Source organism: Microdochium trichocladiopsis (genome assembly GCF_020744255.1).
Source record: "Microdochium trichocladiopsis strain MPI-CAGE-CH-0230 chromosome Unknown B0I36scaffold_9, whole genome shotgun sequence".
NCBI classification, from domain to species: Eukaryota; Fungi; Ascomycota; class Sordariomycetes; order Xylariales; family Microdochiaceae; genus Microdochium; species Microdochium trichocladiopsis.
Genome location: NW_025763552.1, coordinates 114,181 through 134,069, shown reverse-complemented (window position 1 = coordinate 134,069; position 19,889 = coordinate 114,181). Strand labels below are relative to the sequence as shown.

General features: G+C 55.3%; 8 protein-coding genes across 8 annotated transcripts; 4 read left to right on the top strand and 4 right to left on the bottom strand.

The window, feature by feature from the left end:
- Nucleotides 1–72: 72 nt before the first annotated feature.
- Nucleotides 73–639, bottom strand: B0I36DRAFT_352603 (uncharacterized protein; the record flags this gene model as incomplete). The annotated part of the gene is made up of 1 exon (XM_046157125.1): nt 73–639. The coding sequence occupies one exon, from the start codon at nt 637–639 to the stop codon at nt 73–75; it is 567 nt and encodes a 188-aa protein (XP_046007909.1).
- A 1,235-nt stretch (nt 640–1,874) lies between these two features.
- B0I36DRAFT_294959 (Alpha/Beta hydrolase protein) lies at nt 1,875–4,005 on the bottom strand. The gene is made up of 7 exons (XM_046151831.1): nt 3,663–4,005; nt 3,339–3,599; nt 3,080–3,271; nt 2,997–3,021; nt 2,680–2,942; nt 2,329–2,625; nt 1,875–2,253 (listed from the first exon to the last, which is right to left on the bottom strand). The coding sequence occupies exons 1-7, from the start codon at nt 3,927–3,929 to the stop codon at nt 2,005–2,007; spliced, it is 1,554 nt and encodes a 517-aa protein (XP_046007908.1). The 5' UTR covers nt 3,930–4,005; the 3' UTR covers nt 1,875–2,004.
- Nucleotides 4,006–5,140: 1,135 nt separating this feature from the next.
- Nucleotides 5,141–6,880, top strand: B0I36DRAFT_250915 (major facilitator superfamily domain-containing protein; the record flags this gene model as incomplete). The annotated part of the gene is made up of 3 exons (XM_046150574.1): nt 5,141–5,437; nt 5,497–6,438; nt 6,512–6,880. The coding sequence occupies 3 exons, from the start codon at nt 5,141–5,143 to the stop codon at nt 6,878–6,880; spliced, it is 1,608 nt and encodes a 535-aa protein (XP_046007907.1).
- Nucleotides 6,881–7,649: 769 nt separating this feature from the next.
- On the top strand, nt 7,650–9,666 carry B0I36DRAFT_294953 (Alpha/Beta hydrolase protein; the record flags this gene model as incomplete). Its single annotated transcript, XM_046151830.1, has 3 exons — nt 7,650–7,993; nt 8,083–8,503; nt 8,605–9,666. 3 exons carry the CDS (start codon nt 7,650–7,652, stop codon nt 9,664–9,666), a joined length of 1,827 nt encoding a protein of 608 aa, XP_046007906.1.
- Nucleotides 9,667–9,903: 237 nt separating this feature from the next.
- B0I36DRAFT_250826 (dipeptide transmembrane transporter) lies at nt 9,904–11,759 on the bottom strand (the record flags this gene model as incomplete). The annotated part of the gene is made up of 6 exons (XM_046150568.1): nt 9,904–10,743; nt 10,805–10,924; nt 10,983–11,067; nt 11,124–11,283; nt 11,347–11,488; nt 11,559–11,759. The coding sequence occupies 6 exons, from the start codon at nt 11,757–11,759 to the stop codon at nt 9,904–9,906; spliced, it is 1,548 nt and encodes a 515-aa protein (XP_046007905.1).
- Nucleotides 11,760–12,472: 713 nt separating this feature from the next.
- On the top strand, nt 12,473–14,661 carry B0I36DRAFT_294947 (uncharacterized protein; the record flags this gene model as incomplete). The annotated part of the gene is made up of 3 exons (XM_046151829.1): nt 12,473–12,591; nt 12,658–13,626; nt 13,692–14,661. The coding sequence occupies 3 exons, from the start codon at nt 12,476–12,478 to the stop codon at nt 14,476–14,478; spliced, it is 1,872 nt and encodes a 623-aa protein (XP_046007904.1). The 3' UTR covers nt 14,479–14,661.
- A 68-nt stretch (nt 14,662–14,729) lies between these two features.
- Nucleotides 14,730–16,496, bottom strand: B0I36DRAFT_376399 (Alpha/Beta hydrolase protein; the record flags this gene model as incomplete). Its single annotated transcript, XM_046160448.1, has 2 exons — nt 14,730–16,164; nt 16,285–16,496. The coding sequence occupies 2 exons, from the start codon at nt 16,494–16,496 to the stop codon at nt 14,730–14,732; spliced, it is 1,647 nt and encodes a 548-aa protein (XP_046007903.1).
- A 566-nt stretch (nt 16,497–17,062) lies between these two features.
- On the top strand, nt 17,063–18,493 carry B0I36DRAFT_249690 (pyridoxal phosphate-dependent transferase; the record flags this gene model as incomplete). The annotated part of the gene is made up of 1 exon (XM_046150492.1): nt 17,063–18,493. One exon carries the CDS (start codon nt 17,063–17,065, stop codon nt 18,491–18,493), a length of 1,431 nt encoding a protein of 476 aa, XP_046007902.1.
- Nucleotides 18,494–19,889: the final 1,396 nt, after the last annotated feature.

The window sequence follows — 19,889 nt, the reverse complement described above, 5'->3', positions numbered from 1 at the left end:
CGGCGGAGAGGGTCGAGACCCGACTTCGTGGACGGTGTTGGTCGGGGCAAGGTTGATCTCCCTGGGCTCCGTTTAGAAGGTGTTGTTGACGCAGTTGGGGTCAAAGTTGTAGCAACCACGCTTGACAGTGACAGCCTCACAGTTAGGAAGGATGGGGGCATCCTGGCTGCTGAGAGCAAAGAGCTGCCACGTGCCATTGTGCGCCCAGCCGCATGCGAGGAAACCAAGACCATTCTCTTGCTGCAGGAACCCTGTCGCCAGATCGTAGGTGAAGTTGGAACCGGCGTCACCGGCATTGATGACAACACTGCCCCAGTTGTCGTAGCTTGAAAGGCCGTTCTGCGCATTCACCGCCGAGGGAATATCGTCACCGTAGTTGAGGTAGTTGATCTTGTTGTTGACAAAGGTGAAGTCCTTTGGCGGAGCGGGTCCGCAGTCCGCGATGGTCGCGTCGGACAGCCCTGCGCCGGTGTGGTAGGAGACGGCGCATCCATTGACATGGTTGTCCTTGGATTGGACGACGAGGAAGAAGCTGCCGGGAGCACCGTCACCGCCGGTGGTGGGAGTATCAGGAGTCGGGGCAGCCATGGCGACAGAGGCAAGGCCGGCCATAACGATGGAAGAGATGGTGAACTGCATTTTGATGATGATTTGGACTTGTTGGTTGCTGGCAAGTGGCGCGTGTGTAAGTGAAGAGGATGGGAACAGAGCTCAAAGAATTGCGAGTAGCGATCGGTGGTCTGGAGAGTAGAGATGCGGAAAGTGGTTGCTGTGTGATGACGAGAGAAGATTTCCCGACCAGAGGGAGATATCGTTTGACTTATATACACGATTCGACCTGTACACGCTTCAAGTTTTCGAGTCCACCATCGACATATGTCGTAGTGCTTCACACGGCGGAGTTGTTCGCTGGCGACCCGATGCTACGTTTCCTGCTCCACTTCCCATGTGGAATTTTGCGCATCACAGATCTGGGGCCCCAACCACGTCAGCCCTGCGCAGCTGTTGCAATGGACTAGTGTTACGAGTTGTGACGGGCTGTGGCGGGCACTAGCCGCTAGCATGAAGTATAGCCAAGAATAGAGTCTCACTGCTGAAGAGGTAACACTTCCGGAAGTCGGCGTCATTCACGACTCGGCGCCCTGCTGTCTTTATTGGCCTGGTCGAGGGTGTGTTAGGCGGTGTCGCAAGCCGCGATGCCACTGCCATATAGCCACCATGACTGACAAAATTCGTGCATGGATCCTAGCTAGAAAGATGAGACTTTTTGGGCATTTTGTGTAGCGCAGTAGGTCCGCCTTCCAGACACACCGCGTATCAGATTGAATTCATACGCGAAATCAATGGCATCATCCTTTTAAGAGTGCCAGACCCTTTGTGCAGAACGGGTCTGGTCTCGACAGCCTCCAGGCTGGCTGAATGGTGGTGAGTCTCGCCCAATCCACTGTCAAGCTGCAACTGTTTACAGCACGGCCGCAGAAACCAACAACGTTATGGGGAAACCACGCGATTCAAAGTTCATGGATGGTTACTAGCTTCGTTCGGCCATTCCGTCCAGCGCAATTAAGCCCTATACGTCATGGTTTACCTGTCAAGCCACTTGCACAGTGTCTCCACATTTACAGCCACCAAAACAATTCTCTCAGGCAAGCTTTGATGCGGCGCCATTGGAAAGGGTTTGCAAGCCCAAGGCGTGTCGTGATATCGCGAAATGCAGTGTGGTTTCATGATTCTAGGCCGCTCTTTGATATTTGCGTGCATCCACATGTCTGAAGTACAATGCTGACGCGGCATCTTTCGTATGCTTTAGCACAAAACTGATATCACGAAGAACGGTGACTGGGTAGCCAAATGCAGTCGGGCTGATTATGAAGGACCATTCTTTTGAGGATGAGACGAGCCACATAGGTTGGTGAGAGATTAGTTTTGCCAAGTTAAACTGCCACAAGACCACAAGGAGCAATCGTGCATCTCGAAACGTGCCAGCGAACAGCCTGGTGTCTCCTATGTTCGTGTGCAGAGCTCGTCTAGCGCAATCATGTCGCTCCAGTAATCATCCTCCACAACCCCTATAGTACCATCCGAATAAAATTTCGTATACTGGTCGATCTTGGTGCACTGTGAGTCGAAAGGCTGATCGTGGATCAGTGGATGGAGCGAGCGGCCAAGCCAGTCCTTGATAGCAGTCTTCTCCAGCTCACTGTAGCCAAATCGTGCCGTGTACCACCACACGTACATGTCCCAGCCATGGGTCTGCCGGTACAAAGGTATTATCGTTAGTGATTGGGCCATCACGTGCTTGCACTTCGCGCGTGGCGTTCGACTCACCACTCCAAGCTCAGGTGCGATGTACTTGTCCATACACGCTGCCCGAAAGTCACTTCTGTAGCGGTAAATGCTGCTGAGCGGCACCCCTGCGTCTACCAAGCTTTTGGCAAATGCTCTGATCGGGGCGCGCACTTGAAGGTAGGATGTCATTGTGCCGTACAACTTTGCAGGGTCGCTTTCCGTATCGCGGTATTTGGCCAAGACCTTGGCGCTGATTGCAGCAGGGTAGTAGTTCTCCAGCGCGGTCTGCATCATTTCGAGCGACGCCGGGGGATTTATGGCTGCGTACATATGTTGCTGCTCAAAAGTCAGTCAAGGGGATTGCGGTCCAGTCGCAAACTTGGAGCTTACCTCCGACTCGGCCTCGCCGATCACGAGTTTCATGCCCCGTTCTTGAAAAGCCTTTGCGAGGGTCCCATCTCGCAACTGCTCGATCATGCCTCCTGGAACAAAGTCTTCATCTGTGACGGCTCGGAAGGTGTCTAGCCGAAAAGATGGCATTGCAGAAATCAGATCCTGATGAGGGATTTCCCTCAGTTCGGCAAGCTGCTGACTCCGTGAGAGCGACTGGTCAATTTTCAAAGTGGTCAACACATCTTGCAGCTGGTCCTCAGCTGTTCAATCGTCAGTCTTGTGGCTCGCTCAATGTTATACCTGAGAGTACCAACCTTCTTGTATTGATTTGGGTTGCACCTGTAGTGCCTGTTAGCATGTGTGGCAATCGACTGAGCAGAGATGGCTTTTGTCTTACGGCAATAGCGTTGGACACCATGAAGATGTTCCGGAAGAGCGGCTGGTCGACATTGCCGTGCCTCAACTCATATTGTAGCTGAGCATTGGTCGAGTACGCGCCTGCGCTTAATCCTCCCAAGGTGACACGAACAGGGTCGCCGCCAAAGGCAGATATGTGCTTCTGGATCCACTGCAAGGCACAGCGTTGGTCCTTTGTGTTGACAGACAGCGTCAGTGGGCGACGGCGACACGGAAGAAACAGACTCAGGACAGCTCACCCAAAATCCAAAGTTGCCAACCACACCCTCGCCTGCCAGAAAGCCGAAGATGTTGAGTCTGTAGCCTACTGCAACCACGATAGCATCAAGGTCTGCACCAGCCCTATCGACGAGCTCCCAAGGGTCGGTCTTGTTCGTCATGCAGGGGTTGCCCATCTGCAGCCAGCCACCATGCAGCCAGACATAGACTGGCCACTTCTTGTTGGCCGGTGGCTGTGCGTCCGGAAGCCATATGTTGAGCAAGAGGCAGTCTTCCGAATGCTAATCCGCAAGCAGTCATGTCAGGGAACCTACAGAGGAAACACCGAGGTGGATGAAGCTTACCGTGGCTCCTGGCACGGCAGATATGTTCGTACCATTCATCATGTAGTCAGGCTGGGGACAGAACCCCCCATACTGCGTGCAGTCTCGCGGCTCGCCTGGCCGGCCATACACGAAATCCTCAGGCAGGGGCACTGGCCTCTGCCATCGCCGTTCGCCGGTGGGAGGCAGAGCATATGGCACGCCGAGGAATCTGTGGGCGGTGGTACCGCAAAGGGAGCCTCGGAGACTCCCGTGACCCGGGAGTTCGATGATGACGTCCTTGAGCATGCTGGAAGTCCGTTGCTGAAGCTATGAGAGCTCCTTCTGCAACCTTCAATAGCTCCAGTCGTGTAGTACGACGTTGTGATCACAACCAGTGGTTCATCTACCTGCGTAAACGCCATCGGCAAGCTGAGCCGTGTATCGCTAACCCTTGGGCGATCCCCGCGGAGAACTGGGTCGGCACTCCGCATTCGGCCTTTTTAGTAGCGCCTATCCCGCGCTAGTGCCCTAGCTCCTGGTGGCAGTAACCTGCTGGGGTTTATGGAGCGGCCTATCTTGCCCCCGATAAGACGAATTTGCAAGTGGTGCTTGAGTCAGTAATCGTCCCAGCCTGCCCCAGTGAGTCCTTGGCCCGCTCTGCGGGCCTTCTCGTAGCGATCTTCTGGAGCTGATAAGGACAAATTGCCGGCATTACAGAGAGCTGCTTATCACCAAGTCACAATCTGTAACTTGGTGAGGCTGACCGCCACCAGCCGCCTCCCTTCATGCCATGCATTGTTAACTGCTCTCGGTTTACCGGCTCGCATCGGCACAAGCTCGGGACAGTGCTGGCTGGGCACTGCACGTTCAACTGCGTCAATGCATCGTCTGTTTGGAAGAAACAATCCGATACAGGCTGTAATTGAGACCTCCGCTTCGGGCCAGAATCTTATAAGTCGCAAAGAAGTGTCGAGTGCGCACAAGGCAAGCAACGTCACCAGTCCTTCCACTGGACTTTAAAGGAGCAAGCAGGATGCTGTGCAGTCAGCGTATGTTGTCAATATGGGGCCTGGCCAAGCCACCATCAAGGGCCACTGGGGATTTATTAACGGCCGAACCATGCCCCAACATCCAGCCGTCGGGGGCGCCGTGGGCCCCGTCTTAGATAGGCATGAACCCCTGATCGGGCAACCAACCAGCCGCCGCCCAGCCAATGGCCAGACCACAATTGATACGGGCAATGATGGGCCGGTGGGCCGCCGCGTGTTGGGACACGACGCTCTGAATCGGTCTATCGCGGGGGTGGAGTACGGAAGTATGCCGGCAAAGCATGGGGCCCCGAGATAGGCGCCTCCACTGGGCAGGGCAGAGTTGATAGATGTCACTGTAAACACGTACAAAAGTCATGGCCTCTTCGCGACTGTCAGGTCAGGCCTCTTCTCACGCAGCTCTGACACTGCTCGTGACCTTGCAGACCCGTCTCTGTCACTGTGTCGTCCTCCATCCCTGTCTCAACCATGTCCGACCTCAACCCTGCTCAGGCCGTCTCCGCCGACGCGGAGAAGAAGATTGACGCCGACGCCATCAAGAAGAGCACGACAAACATCGACACCGATGTCGAGATTGACCTGAAGGCGGGCCAGAGCATCGTCCAGCTCGACGAGTCCGAGCTCTTCCTCCAACAGCACGGCATCCCCCGCTCGCGGCTGGCAGAGCTCCTCGCCGCCGACGCCAATGGCGAGGCAGAGCGCAAGCTGCGCAAGCGCGTCGACTGGATGCTGCTGCCCCTGCTCTGCGGAACGTACATGTTGCAGGTGAGAGCCCTTTCCCAAGCCAAAACTTGACCCTTGAGCCCTTCCTGACAGCGGTGCAGTACATCGACAAGCAGGCACTCGGCTATGCCGCCGTCTTCGACCTCTTCACCTCGACCGGCATGACCAGCGACCAGTACTCGTGGATGGCCAGCATTTTCTATTTTTCCTACCTGCTCTGGGAATGGCCTTCGTCGTATCTTGCGCAGAAGCTGCCGACGGGCAAGGTCATTGCGGCGTTTGTGTTCTGCTGGGGCTCCATCATGCTCATCACGGTTGCGAGCAAGGACTTTGCCGGCATGGCTGCCTGCCGCTTCTTCCTCGGTGCCTTCGAGGCCGTCATTACGCCGGCGTTCATGCTCATCGTCGCCCAGTGGTACAAACGTGACGAGCAGCCTGCCCGTGCCGGAGCCTTTTATTGCTTTAACGGATTTGGCAGCATGGTTGGCGGCATCCTGTTCTACGGCGTCGGCCAGGCCAAGGGCTGGGACATCTGGCGCATCATCTACGTCCTCTGCGGCGGCATGACTGTTGTTTGGGGCGTTGTCCTGTGGTTCTTCCTCCCAGACTCGATCTACACCGCCAAGCGCTTTACCGTAGAGGAGAAGACGCTGCTGCTTGCCCGGACTGTTAGCAACCAGACCGGTACCATGAACCGCACGATCAAGAAGGAGCAGATCTTTGAGGTGTTCCGTGACCCTCAGGTCTGGCTGCTCTTCCTCTATGTGCTGCTCAACGAGACCATCAACGGCGGCATCGCCAACTTCTCCAAGCTCATCGTCAAGGGTTTCACCTCGGATCCTCTGCTCACCACCGCCTACGGCATTCCCTACGGTGCCTGCAATGCCGTCTACATGTTTTTCGGCCCGTTTGTTGCCAGTCGTTTTAAGAATGTCCGCACCTTGGTCATGATCGCGTGGTTGATGCCGACTCTCGTGGCCTCCTGCTTGTTCTGGCAGTTGCCGCGCTCCAACAAAGGTGGACTGCTGGCTGGGTACTACATTGTGAGTTGAAGCGCGCTCCGTCGATTCTCGTACTGCCGAGTTTTCTCGAGACTAACCCAAATCTTCATCGCAGTGCGCTTCATATGTCGGTGGTCTCATCGTCGCCCTGCAGATGCCCGCAGCCAACATTGGCGGTTACACCAAGCGCGTCACTGCGACTGCCTTTGTGTTCCTGGCCTACTGTGTCGGAAACATCATTGGACCGCACGCGTTCCTGGGCAAAGAGGCGCCCGTGTACCAGACTGGCTGCAAGCTGATCATCGGCTGCTGCGTTGGGCAGGCCATGACCGCATTCTGCCTGAGACTTCTCCTGATCCGGCGTAATAAGCAGCGCGATGCCGCCGAGGCTGCCGCTGGCGCTGCTGCAGTGGGCGAGGATGATGATGAGGCGATGCAGGATCTGACTGATTTCGAGAACCCCAAGTTTAGGTACTCCTACTGATGGATGGAGCCCCTTTAACGGCTGGCACCGGCAGCCATAGAACTAAGCATTTTTGGTCGCTATGACTGAGACTGAAGCTTGGAAATGGTGTCTCGTACTTCCCGTAGAAATAATGTCTACACATATCGCAGTGATTTAGCTTGAATCCGCCGCCCGTGCCCAGATCAGACAGAAATGTCATTCGAGATTGCTGCCCAAAGGAACCCCTTTGCGAATTGCCATACCAAAGTAAGATATTGTCGAATATTCCATCAAATCATCTGTTGTGCGGGGGATCGGCATTAGAAGCCCTTGAAATGCTGATCGCCTCGGAACTCACCGGAATTCCGGCCATGTGCCAGCGGCATTGTTGGCGGCATTGTCCTGTGGCAACTCAGCACCTTGGCATGGCAACCTTACGACGGCAGCGATTCCCACACAACAGGTGCATTGCGGCACGGAACTCGCCTTGGCTAAGATAGACCAAGGGGTCAACTCAACAGTGTGTGGCTGCTTACAGCTCTTATCGACGCGCCTTGATGCAACTTATTAGCCTCGTTCCCCGATTGCCCGGGCGATTTATTGGGGCCGATACAGGCAGCGTTGCCCGCGGATCCGCGGGCAACCTCCGCTCCTCGGACCATTGTGTGGCCCTGGGGTACCCACGCTTGCCCCAGCTGCTTGCTGCTCAAAAGTCAACGAGGAATCATTGTGTAAGCAATCAAGCGGCCATCACAGCAAGCTCGATAGTTTTGTGTACAGAGACATGACCATGTCATCAGAGACAAAAATGCCTGAAGACACGCAGGCTGCAAGGGCCAGGACTAAATCATACTCGATAGCGAAGCTCGGCGTGGTGCCAGTTGCGGTTGCGGTCGCTGCGATTGCGTTAGCTGGCTCTTATTTGCCAGGGGTGCTTGAATTTGCATCGCGGAGCGATGCTCACCCTTCAGTTCGGATTGCCCAGGGCACCATTGTCGGGCGTATGGTGGACGATGGCACGTTTCCAGAACCGCTGGAGGGCTTCATGGGCATCCCGTATGCGCTACCTCCAATCAACGAGCGACGCTTCCGAGAGGCTGTGCCCGTCCCAGATGGCAACGGCACCCTTGAGGCGTTCTTTCTTGGCCCGCGGTAAGTTCTGCCATTGTCCAGTGAGACAGATGCGGACGGCTCGCCTGTACATCTCCACGGTGGCGTAAAACTGAACACAATCATGGCAGGTGCCCCGGCAAACAACTCGTGCCGTTCCTGGACGACGATGGCCTCGGCCCGGATGTCGAGTCAGAAGATTGCCTGACCATCAATGTGTGGCGACCAAAAGGCCACCGGGCTGAGAAGGGCAAGAAGCTGCCAGTCAGCGTGCTGATCCCTGGCGGTGCGTTCAATCGCGGTGCTGCTCGGATGCATAATACGCACTCGATGGTTGCACACTCGGCAGAGCCATGGATCGGTGTAAGCATGCAGTACCGCATTGGCGTCTTTGGCGGGCTCAACACGGCGCTTACTGCCAAGGAAGGCCTGCTGAACCTCGGACTGCGGGACATGTATGTCGCCCTCGAGTGGGTGCAGAAGAACATTGCTGCGTTCGGCGGCGACCCGGACGACGTGACTATCATGGGGCTGAGTGCCGCGGCGCATGGTGTAAGCAAGCATGCTCTCCATCTTTTTTTGCAGAACTTGATGGTTGAACAGATCGAGGACGACATGCTGACTCGGCACTTGTGCGTTGTCACTTCATCCAGATCGGCCACCTAGTAATGGATATCAACCAGCCCAAGCGCCTGTTCCACAAGGCCATCATGGACAGCGGCGCCCACTCGGCCCGCATAATTCACCCGCCCGACGCAAAGCTCAACACGCAACACTTCCGCGAGCTCCTCGACTTGACCCCCTGCAGCACCTACAAGAATCTTCTGGACCCTGCGATACTCGACTGCCTGCGAAGTCTGCCTGGCGAGGTGGTCGACGCAGCTGGCAAGCAGGTTTTCGCAAGGTCTGACCCGTCGGTTCGCTGGGCCTGGCAGCCGGTCCTGGACGGGCGAATCATTTCTCGGCGTCCCCTCGACGCCTGGAGATCGGGCAAATGGCAGAAGGTGCCCTTGCTCGTGGGCTCTGCGCACAATGAGGGCTCCTTTTACGTTCCACAGTCGGCCAACAACTCTGCCGACCTGCGTAACTTCTTCCACACTCTGCTCCCGCACCTGAGCAAGAGCGATCTCGCTGAGCTCGAGAGGCTCTATCCCGACCCGTCCGTGCCCGGCAACAACTCACCCTACGTTGAGACCAGCGGAAACCCCAGCATCGGCGCACAATACCGTCGCCTTGAGGCGGCCTACGGCCATTACGCCTACACCTGTCCCGTCCGACAGACGGCGAAACGGGGCACCTCGTACTCGCCCAAGGACCCCTCCGTCTTCATCTATCACTGGGCGCTGAACAAGACGGCGCTTTATGGCGCCAACCACGGTGATCAGATGCGCTACCAGACATACAACCCAGAGGTCCGCTCCATCTCGCCTGCACAGGACGAGGTTGCAGGCAAGTTCCACGCCTACTGCGTGAGCTTCATCCTGACCGGTGATCCCAACAAGGCGCTAAAGGAGACGGGCAACCCCAAGTTTGCCGATCGGCCACAGTGGCCCAGCTGGCAAGATGGTCATGGCCTGACTTTGGTCCTTGGAGAAGGCAACGACGAGCGGGCTGGAGGCACGAGTGCAGGCGTCGCTGCAGATGTGAGAGAGTACCATTGGGCAGACAAGGAGTGCGACTTTTGGTGGAGGATGACTGAAAAAAACGAGGATTAGTCAAACTAGGCACCATTAGCAAAAGCGATCTCCTAACATTCCCGATGTAATCGAGATTTGATTCTCGGCAAAGAGACGTCTATCGACTGACGTCCGTCACTAGAGAGTGCCTTGGAAAGACCCGCCATTATTCTCGCGTCCCCGTGAGACCTGAAGCCCGACTGCGTCCGCTGATTCGGGCGGAGGTGCGAATGGTCATTCCGGATACCTGCAGCCCTGGCCAGCCCTGAACAATATCTACCACTTGTACCTGAACCTCATCCAATCCTCCTGATCAGTACGATCCAGGAACTCTTCATTATCGAATGTGTTGGCCGCGATCACCTCGGCCGGAGTCTCCGCGAGAAGACGGTCACGTCTCTTGTTTTCGAAGTAGTAGTATGCCCCGAGCGCGAGGGTGAGAGCCTCCGTAAGACAGACGCCGACGAGCATGGCGCGCATGCCCGTGGTGTAATAGGGGGCTTCCTTATCGATGAAGAGCTGCGGTGTGACGATATTGCCCACGCAGAAGAAGATGAAGGACGACAGCGTCACGACGACCTTCTTCGACGTGCCCGCAACGTTGGAGGAGATGAGACTCAGCAAGAGCGCGTAGGACGCCGGTATGCAGGTCAAAGTCCATACGCCCGTCAGGCGCACCCAAGTCATGTACCGCGGCGCCACTGCAAGCATGATGCAACCCGCGACCGTGGGCAAGGCGATGACGAACATGAGCATGGTCCGCCCGTTCTTGAGCTTGCTGGAGAAGTACGCTCCAAGGGCCATGGCGACAATCTCGACGGCTCCATTTGGCATTGTCAGTAACGTGGTCGTCAGTCCGGTGAAGCCCATATCGCGGATGATAAGTGGCTTGAAAGAGCCACCAATGTTCAGCATCATAGAGACACCAGTCCACAGGGAGATCATCCAACACTGGGGATCCTTGAGAGCCTCAATGGCGTGAGCCCACTTGAACTCCTTGTTCTTGATACCCGTACGGTTCTTCCGCAGGCGCTCGATAGCGATAGACTTCTCACGCTGATCCAAGAACTTTGCAACCGCCGGCGACTCTGGTAGCCACAAGTAGATGATCACGGCCTATGCACACAGTCAGCTGATGAAGTTTAAAGCAGCGCGGATACCTGGAGAAGAGCCATACCCAGACTACCGTAAAGCCTCCGCAGATCAAGAAGATGAGCTGCCATGTTTTGACTCCTTGTGTTTGGATATTTCCAATACCCCAGGAGAAGAATCCTCCAAGAATCACGGCGAGCCCAACCTATTGGGGGTTCGGTCAGCAGATGACTCCATGCTTCGAATAAGGCCAAACATCTCACCATAGAGTACCACACAGACACACGAGCGCCTTGTTCGCCGGATTTGTAGAACATGCCTGTGAGCTGGACCCAGCAAGGACCAATGCTGCGAGGGCGTCAGCGATCAAGTGCAAACACGACAGAGGAGCGCTAATGCCTGACCATGCTTCGAAAACGCCCATGAGGAATCTTAGGATGGCCAGCCCGGTAAAGTTTTTTGTCACAGCGCAGAGCATCACAAGCACGCCCCAGATGAAGATGTTCACAGCTACGAATTTCCCGATCGGCAACTTCTGCATGAGGAAGTTGGCGGGGACCTCACCTGAGCGGATTCGGGGGTTAGCTCAAGACCAAAGGGCCGTCAGGAATGGACTTTTTGGCTCACCAGCCAGATAGCCGAAATAGAATAGAGAATTTGCCCAGGAGTATTGCTGGCCGACTAATCCGAGGTCTGGAATCATGTCGTATACGGCCGAGTAGCCGATTGATACCTTATCAAGGTACTGGAGGCCGAAAGTGATCGCAAGCTATGGAAGGCGGCTGTTAGAGCTAAATGGAAGGGGTGCCTGGTTTCATACTGTCGACAGTGGAACTTACGATTGGCAAGAAGTACATGTCGATCTTCCTCCGCACCTTGCGCTCTTCTTCGGGGGTGAACTCCACCACTCCATGTTCGGCGATGTAACGGAGTCCAATGTCGGCGCGAGAGTCTATGACATGCTCTTTGGTCGGCTCATCGTTGATCGATCCAGCCTCGTTCGGCACAATAGCCGGGATATCCACGGTCTTTTCACCCATGATCCTGACAGGTTGCTGGTGGCTCTGGTGAGTTTCTGAGTTATTGCTGGTGGGATCGCATGAGTCGACTTAAGTCTCTCTTAAGCTGTCTCGAGCGTCGCAGAGAAACGGGTCCCGTCTTTATAGACCAGAGTGCCATTGTGACCAGTATCGCGAGCACTGCGCCAGATCGCTACAAGGGCGCCAGCGAGCCATACAGCGCGTCCAGCGGGCTCCCGGCCAATAATCTCCTGTGATAGCATGCCCGGTGCTGCGTTAGTCTTCCGATCCCCCACTGCTCTTGGAGGGACGCCACAAGGGCCTGTGAAGATAGTCTTTCCCGATCATTTGCGGGTCGGAGAGTCAGTCCCGATCAGCTCTGCCCCACAACGGAATGGTTAGACCTTGCTTTGGGGCGGCCTGAATAAGGCTTGACCCATGAGTCAGGCCACAGAGAGGCCCCGATAAGATAGGGAATCAAATGCGACATATATGCCGGGATTGATCGCAATTGGAGCTGATTGAACTGTATCCTCCGATCGGGTTTCGCACCCTCGTTTCCGCAATGAGAACGGCAATTGCATGCGATAGGTGAGTTTCAATGGTATCTACCACCGGATCTCGAGCAATGCTAACCCGACTTCAGATGCCGGTAAGTGCGATGTCTACCATCTGCAGGACAAGCAGTCCCCAAGCTCGTTGCCTCGGGTTGACCTTGCGCGAGCCTTTCCAGGCGAATGAAGACGAAATGCGTCCACGACGGAACGCCACCGTGCCGCGGCTGCGTCCGTAGCGACGAGGCGGACTCCTGCGCACTGACACATACAGCGTCTGCCAGGAGGTCCAGGCCGCTGTCTGTCGCTGTACAGAATGCGCCACGGATCCAGCAACCCCCCCGCACAAGCAAGAGGGACTTGAGGGGTCCAGGTGATGCAATGACGGCCACTCAGGCTGCCCATGATGCAGGTCATGTCATTGCCCGTCTTGTCGACGGACTCGAGCCAGGTGTCTTTGCCCAATGCTTTTCCGCACTGAGGCTACAGTTTCCCGAGTTTGGGTTTCTACATCCACAAGACTTGAGATGGAGCAAGGACAGCATCTCGGAGGAGGCGCAGCTTCGCATCCTGGCCATCATCACAGTTGGGAGTAGGTACCTCGGCCGGCAGGATGACTACTCCTTAGTCGTTGCCGCCGAACTTCAGCACCGCATACTAGCACTACCAAGTCTCCTCCTCATTCAGACTTTCCTCATCATGGCACTTCACGCCTGGGGAGTGGGTTCTGGCTACCAAGCATGGATCTATAGCGGGATTGCGTCCAGGATGTCCCAAGTGTACCAGCCCCTACCGAGTAGCGTCGGCAACCAGGATACAACCCCAGCCGGAAGCTCGCACATGTCGGAGGTAGAGGTCAGGACAAAGTGGGGATGCTTCATCTTGGATAAGCTACTGAGTTCCGGCAAGCAGCGGCCGCCAATGATGGATATCAGGGAAATGGAGCTACGACTTCCGGCGAGCGACGAAGCATTCGCGTTTGACAAGCAGTGTATACCAGTCACCTACACAGACATGTGCAATGACGCCACACTGCGCCAGTCTCATGGGAAACTGGAACACGGGCTGGAAATCGTGATACGTGGCCTTGACATCTGGTCCAGAGTCCACTCTTGGGTAGTCAAAGGAGGGAGGAAACAGCCCGGCATGACAGACGCCCAGAACTGCCCTTGGCAATCGACCTCTCACTGGGCAAAGCTCAAGGCTGAGCTGAATCAATGGAGGGACGAGCAGGATGACCAACTCAAGTATCCAGAGACTGAAGTCACCACCCACGTCTTTCTTGGGCGTAACGGCGAGCTCTTTGGGTATATCAACCTGATCTACTATCTGACGTAAGTCAACGGCGCCAGGGAGTGCAGTGTTCCTATGACAAACGCTTGTGTTAACCCAGTCAAAGGACGATATTTCTTTGTCGCGAGTTCATTCCGTTCCTACCACGCCCGGGAGCAGAGCCCTGTGGGCCCATTGATCCCCCTTTCTTCCCAGAAAGCGCCCCGGAGGGTTGGTGGATCCGCAACGCTCATGAGCTCTTCGACTCTGCAGCCCGCATCACCCTCCTTGTCCAGGACATGCACAAGGCCTCGGTTCCGCTTCACACGCCGTTCTCTGGTCTTTGTACATTCACCTCGGCCCTGATGAATCTGTACGCGGCCAGTTTTCCGTCCCTCAACCGCCCTAGCGAGGAGGCCATGCGGAGACAGCTGGTGTCGGAGAATCTCCTCCACCTCAATGAGATCTGCAGGCAATGGTCAATAGGCCATGAATGGATCCATGTCATAGATATTGCTCATAACCTCTTTGGGCGATTTTATGCTGACCGGGATTCGTTCGCGCACAAATCGCGAGATGATTATGTCCAGCTCGAGAGTTCAATCAACCTAGCCCCATTGATTGGACTGTCACCAAGCAGTACCCGAGAAGAAGTGCGTTCGACGGGTCGCGCCAGTGGCGAAGCCTCGCGAAAATCAGACGAGCGGGGAGGAAGTAGTGGGCTCCCATCCCTACACACGGCGCAGCCCAGTGAGCTGAGGTGGCCAACTGCTGAGACAGAGGTGCCTGGGTTGGATAACTCCATCCTTGAAGCAGCGAGTGCAGCAGCACTGGAAGAAGACCAGTCATATCTTTGGATGGTCTGGGATGATCCCCACCTCATAAGATGGGACAATTCAGCTGGGTTCAGGTAATGACAACCAACGGATTAGAAAGCATTGGTCTTAGGTTGCGAACATTACACCGGTGTTGGATTTCACAAATACTTCGGTGGCTGGATAGTTGAGCAATGCGCTGGTCTTTGACTTATGGGGAGTTTATTTTCTGTGACCGCGCCATGTTTCTTTCCACTAGACCTCGGGGAAATTCTCAAAGCCACGTCGATGTTTTGAATTCACCTTTGCTGTGTGACTGGGTACTTCGAGATCATTCAGATATTGAACTTTCAAGACTTAGTAGCTAGAAGCGCACGTCTCTGCAGGCACAGCTCGTCCGATAGTTCCGTCAGTGGCATGATCAGGCCTTCTCTATCCAAACGCTCCCAGTTCCCGTACGCCTTGGCGTCATACTCTTCCTTGCTTTGCATTCGCACATTCTGCGGTCCGAAGACGCACATCCGGCCTTGGGCATCGAAACGCTCCCACGGATCGATTCCGTTAGCAAACTTGATCCACGCCGATCTCATCTGCTTGCTGATCTCCTGCTGTTCGTCCGGCAAGGTGTGCTCCAGCACCTCGAATATCAAGACGTTATCGAAGCTGTGATGGGCAAGGCCTTTCCAAGCGTTGTCATATGGAGAGGGAACGTTGAAATGGTACGCGTAGCAATCCTTAATGGCGAGCTCGGTGAAGTAGTTGGATATTCTGTAGAGCCCATCTGTCGTCATGCGCTCCATGTTTGAGAATAAAGCCTCGTGCGGCGCATCTTTCTTGATGCCGTACATCTCAGCGACGACTTTGGCTCCATCGCCCATGATGGCTTCCATGGACGCAAGGACCTGACTGGCCGACAGGTGGTTCCAGGACTTGTTCCAGATGATGCACTCGTTGACCGCATCACCAATCATGACTCTCTTGACAAATTTTGGAACGTGGAACGACTTGTAATTGGCCCTCAGAAACTCCGAGGGCAGCAGTACGCCATCATCGCAAAGAGCCATCGTGATGACTGGAATGCCAAACACTGGGACCATGGCCTTGGTAAGCTGTGCTTCTGGAACTGCTGCAAGAGCCTCGACACGCTCTATTGGATCCTTATCAAGGGAGACTCCGCACTCCACGAGCATCTTCTCGAAGACGATCTGGTACTCCTCCGGAGTTAGCACACCGCAGAGGCCCAACCTTCCGGACATGATGGACGCGCTCTCAAAGAGAGGCTCGCCACGGGCGAGGTGACAGGCGACGCTGAGGGCGCCCGCACTCTGACCGAAGATGCACACGCGCCCGGGGTCGCCTCCAAAGGCACGGATGTGCTCCTGGACCCAGCGCAAGGCAATCACCTGGTCCCAGAGACCGTAGTTTCCGCAGCCGCTGTCGCTTTGGGCAGCCGCATACTTCTGGAGGTCCGTGCCACCCAAAAACCCGTAGACTCCGATCCGATAGTTTAGAGTAATGATGATAGTCGGAATGTCGTTGTCCAATGCTGAAGAGGTGGCCATGAGGCGGCCGTCATAGATGGGGGACGCCCCAGTAGAATAAGTGAACGCGCCGCCGTGGAAGAAGACCATCACAGGGAGCGGCCCCTTTGACGTATCGTGTCTAGGCACGGAGATGTTCAGGTTCAGGCAGTCCAGCTCGCCAAACTGCGGGGTGTTCAACCAGGTACGCTCCGGAGGATCTGGCACGGGATAGAAGTCTCGTGGTGGCTGTGGGCAGTACGGCCTGCGCGTCTTGGTTACTATGGGAATTCTTTTGCATGGCGGCTCGTCTAGCGACGATGACGCTGTCCGTTTCCAACGGCGACTGCGATGAGAGTTTGCCAGGGGACTCTCAGCCACTTACCCAAGCTTTGTGCCATCCCACGCATTACTGGGCCACGGCTTCTTCGAAGGCACTGACCGTCGAAACCGGCCTGGAATCCTGGCGTACGGAATGCCTAGGTATTGGATGCACTCGCCGTCATTGTAAGATAGCCCTGAGATAACACCCAAGCCTGGAACTTTGAGCTTTGTCGTGGCGGTAGAGGGTATCTCGAGGCTTCGCGGTGGCAGCATTGTGGACATAGTCAGGTATCCTTGAGGGCCGAAAGAGAGTACTCTGATCGTTTGGAGGTCCAGCGGATGATTGTAATTGGTACGAAGACGAAGTTGATGATGCGGCTTTATATGATCAATAGGGTGTGCACGTAGATAGCTAGCTTGAATTATTGCGGCGTACGGGGTTCTTAAAGGCGCGATGATGAACTACGGACGAACCTTCGCTCTCCGGCTTACCCAAACCGAGATGGCCATCAGTGAGGTGTGTGATAACGGAACCGCACCACTGTTCGCTTGCCCGGGTCCTAGGCCCCACCAACCCACTCCCGCCTATTCCCGATCTACTTCGGCATTGTCTTTCCCGATCGTGCCTACGGCATCCCCCACCGAGTCGCTAATATGTTCCCGAGGCAGCAGTGCTCTGGTATGATGAGAAAAGCGTATAAAATGTCGGGAGCCAGTGATAGGTCACGGATTCTCTTCAAGAATAACCGCTGACCCCAGGCCTTTCTGCCGCCATCGGGTAATCATCCTGACATCAATCTGATTAGCGTCCTCGAAGATCAACATCGCATCAATCCACCATGTCATCAACTACGACAAGTACAATAACCACGAAGGCCGCAGCAGCCGTAGGGCTTGCGGTAGAAACCACGGGCCCGCCGGAGCCATCTCTCATGCACCGTTCACTACGAAGCCGTCCAGTCAGTGTCCAGTCGGGATCCGGAATATATCTCAACCTTTGGAACGGACGGAGAGTTCTCGATGGGTGCGCTGGAGCAGCTGTGGCCATTCTGGGACATGGCCATCCAGCGGTGCAGGCTGCAATTGTCGAGCAGGTCGCCAAGGTCTCATACGTCCACACCGCAAAGTATACGACGGACAGTGCTGAAGACCTGGCGGACCTCATTCTCGGCACACGTCCGTTCGGGTTGAGCAAGGCTTACTTTGTTGGGTCCGGCAGTGAGGCCATGGACTCGGCGATGAAGCTCGCTCGACAGTTTCACTATGAGAGAGGTGAGACGCACAGGACAAAATGGGTAGCCAGGCGGCAGGCCTACCATGGAAACACCGTAGGTGCCATGAGTGTCAGCTCCAATCGAGCCCGCCGAGTGCCCTATGAGGATTCCTTGCTGCTGGGAGGAGTGAGTTTCGTTGACCCAGCAAACTCATACCGGGGCCAACTCGCCACAGAAACGGAAGAGCAGTTTGTGGAGCGACTCATCAAAGAACTGGACGAAGAGTTCCGGCGGATCGGTCCCCGCTCAGTCATCGCGTTCATTGCAGAGACCGTAGGAGGTGCTACAGGCGGTTGCGTCACTGCCCCGAAAGGCTACTTCGAACGGGTCAGGAAGCTCTGCGACGAGTATGGGATCCTGTTGATCCTGGATGAAGTCATGTGTGGCTCAGGCCGGACAGGATCATACTTCGCGTTTGAGCACGAGGGAGACGTGGTACCGGATATCGTCACGGTTGGAAAGGGCCTGGGTGGAGGGTATGCACCAATCGCCGGGATATACATCCACGACAAAGTAGTGCACGCGCTGAGGCAAGGCAGCGCAGCCTACAACCATGGTCATACCTATCAGGCACACCCCGTCAGCTGTGCTGCGGCTCTGGCTACACAGCAAGTTGTCAAAAGCTTGGGCTTGGTGGAGGCATGCGCCGAGAAAGGCATGATTCTAGGGGCGCTCCTGCGGGATCGCCTGGGCGAGAAAAAGTACGTAGGAGATGTGAGAGGACGTGGCCTATTCTGGGCCGTGGAATTCGTGGAAGACAAGGCCACCAAGAAACCTCTGGATCTTTCTGTTGGATTCAGCGGCAGGTTGCAGCAAGAATGCTTTGATCTCGGCCTTGACATCTATCCTGGGCAGGGTACCGTTGACGGGATCGTTGGTGATCATATCCTACTTACGCCACCACTAACAATCACCCCGGATCAGTTGCAAAGCATGGTCGACATCCTGTCTAATGCCTACGACACCTTGGAAGACCAGTTGGGAGCTACCAGTTGAATAAACCCACTGATGAAGCGGTTGAAAGTATATAGAAATGTCGATCAACCCGTATGCTTGGTGTTTTCATCTACAACGCGAGTGTCAGCTCAACATTACTCGCGGATTGAACCTCAGTACAACAAAGTGCTATATCATATTCTGGGACTTGACATTGGTGGCTTACGGCAATGATATGCAAACAATAATCAGTGACAAAGGTCATGTTGTCCGCGCAGATAAAGAAAAGGTTGGATGCGTGCGCTGCTTTGTAATTCAAATAGAATCGGTCTGTGTAGCCGCGACGGTACTTTTCCAGTACAGTTACTATCGAGTCATGCCCGGCAGCAGACAGATCTCGAAGCTAAAGATGTGGCCCACGTGGGCCTGCGTCGGGTTCATTACATTTTCGCCCCCAGTTGCGGTGAGACGGCGAAGCCGGCTAGCCATTGCTCCGGATCTGTCGCACGCGCTTAGATCTCCACTAGCACGGCGCCGTCTGATCAAGTCACGAATAGGGTCCTGGCACATGGGGCAGATGTCAAAGCGCTCTACTACCCCGATACGCTACGAACACAAGCTCCAAGATCTCTTTCAGGGGTTCAAAAACTAACACCACGCTTCGCCATCATACCAAGAAGGTGCTGTTACGTCAGGGCCACCGTACTCGCGAGGCCCTCCAGCTACACAATGGGCCAGTCGTAGAAGGGGATGAATAACACCAGAAAGGCCCCTTTGACAAGCCTACGCCAGGTATGCCAATAACCGTGGCTTTGCATGAACGTGGCGGCCATAACTTGGCATTCTTCCAGTTCGCTCTGTATCCTATGCCTATCTCGTCACCCACGCACGTGGTTGAAGCTTGGCGGCAAAGGTTGTGCGCAGGGTTTCTGGAGCGATCCAACCAACAAGCAGTGCAAACATGTCACACATCAACGAGATGTGGTGTAACGAGACGCATGTATGGTTCGCCATCTCTCAAACACTACACCATCACAGAACCCTAGATCTCGGCTCGACAGCGTCTTCCCGAGGCGGGAGGGGCATGCTTGCAGTCTACAAAAAAACACATCTCCGCGAAGAGTTTAGTCGCATGCTTGGGCGCAACCAATTGTTCCTGTGAAACGGCCATTGATGGAGCGTCTTGTCCCACTAGCACGACTCGAACTTTGAAAAAGACCGACCACGGAGCGTCAAAGCGCGGACACTAGGGTGCCAATCCCCCTAGCGTCAGGTAACTAAATCGTGTGACCACGCGAGCCCAACTGGCGGCACACACCATTATCTAGGCTCTGTGGCGCACTACTGTTTCTGCATGCTGAGAAGTCCATCTCTAGGGATTGATCTAGGTACAGGTCAGAGCAAGGCACCTTAAATATAGGTCTCCAGGGATCCTGGCAGAGTGAGAGAAGTCGGC

Bases quoted from the DNA above. Each gene is read 5' to 3' on its own strand.
- B0I36DRAFT_294959 (XM_046151831.1), bottom strand. From the start codon at position 3,929: ATGCTCAAGGACGTCATCATCGAACTCCCGGGTCACGGGAGTCTCCGA. The intron at 3,600-3,662 runs GTAAGCTTCATC...CTTGCGGATTAG, and splicing joins CTGCCGTGCCAGGAGCCACG to CATTCGGAAGACTGCCTCTT. The intron at 3,272-3,338 runs GTGAGCTGTCCT...GTCAACACAAAG, and splicing joins TTGGCAACTTTGGATTTTGG to GACCAACGCTGTGCCTTGCA.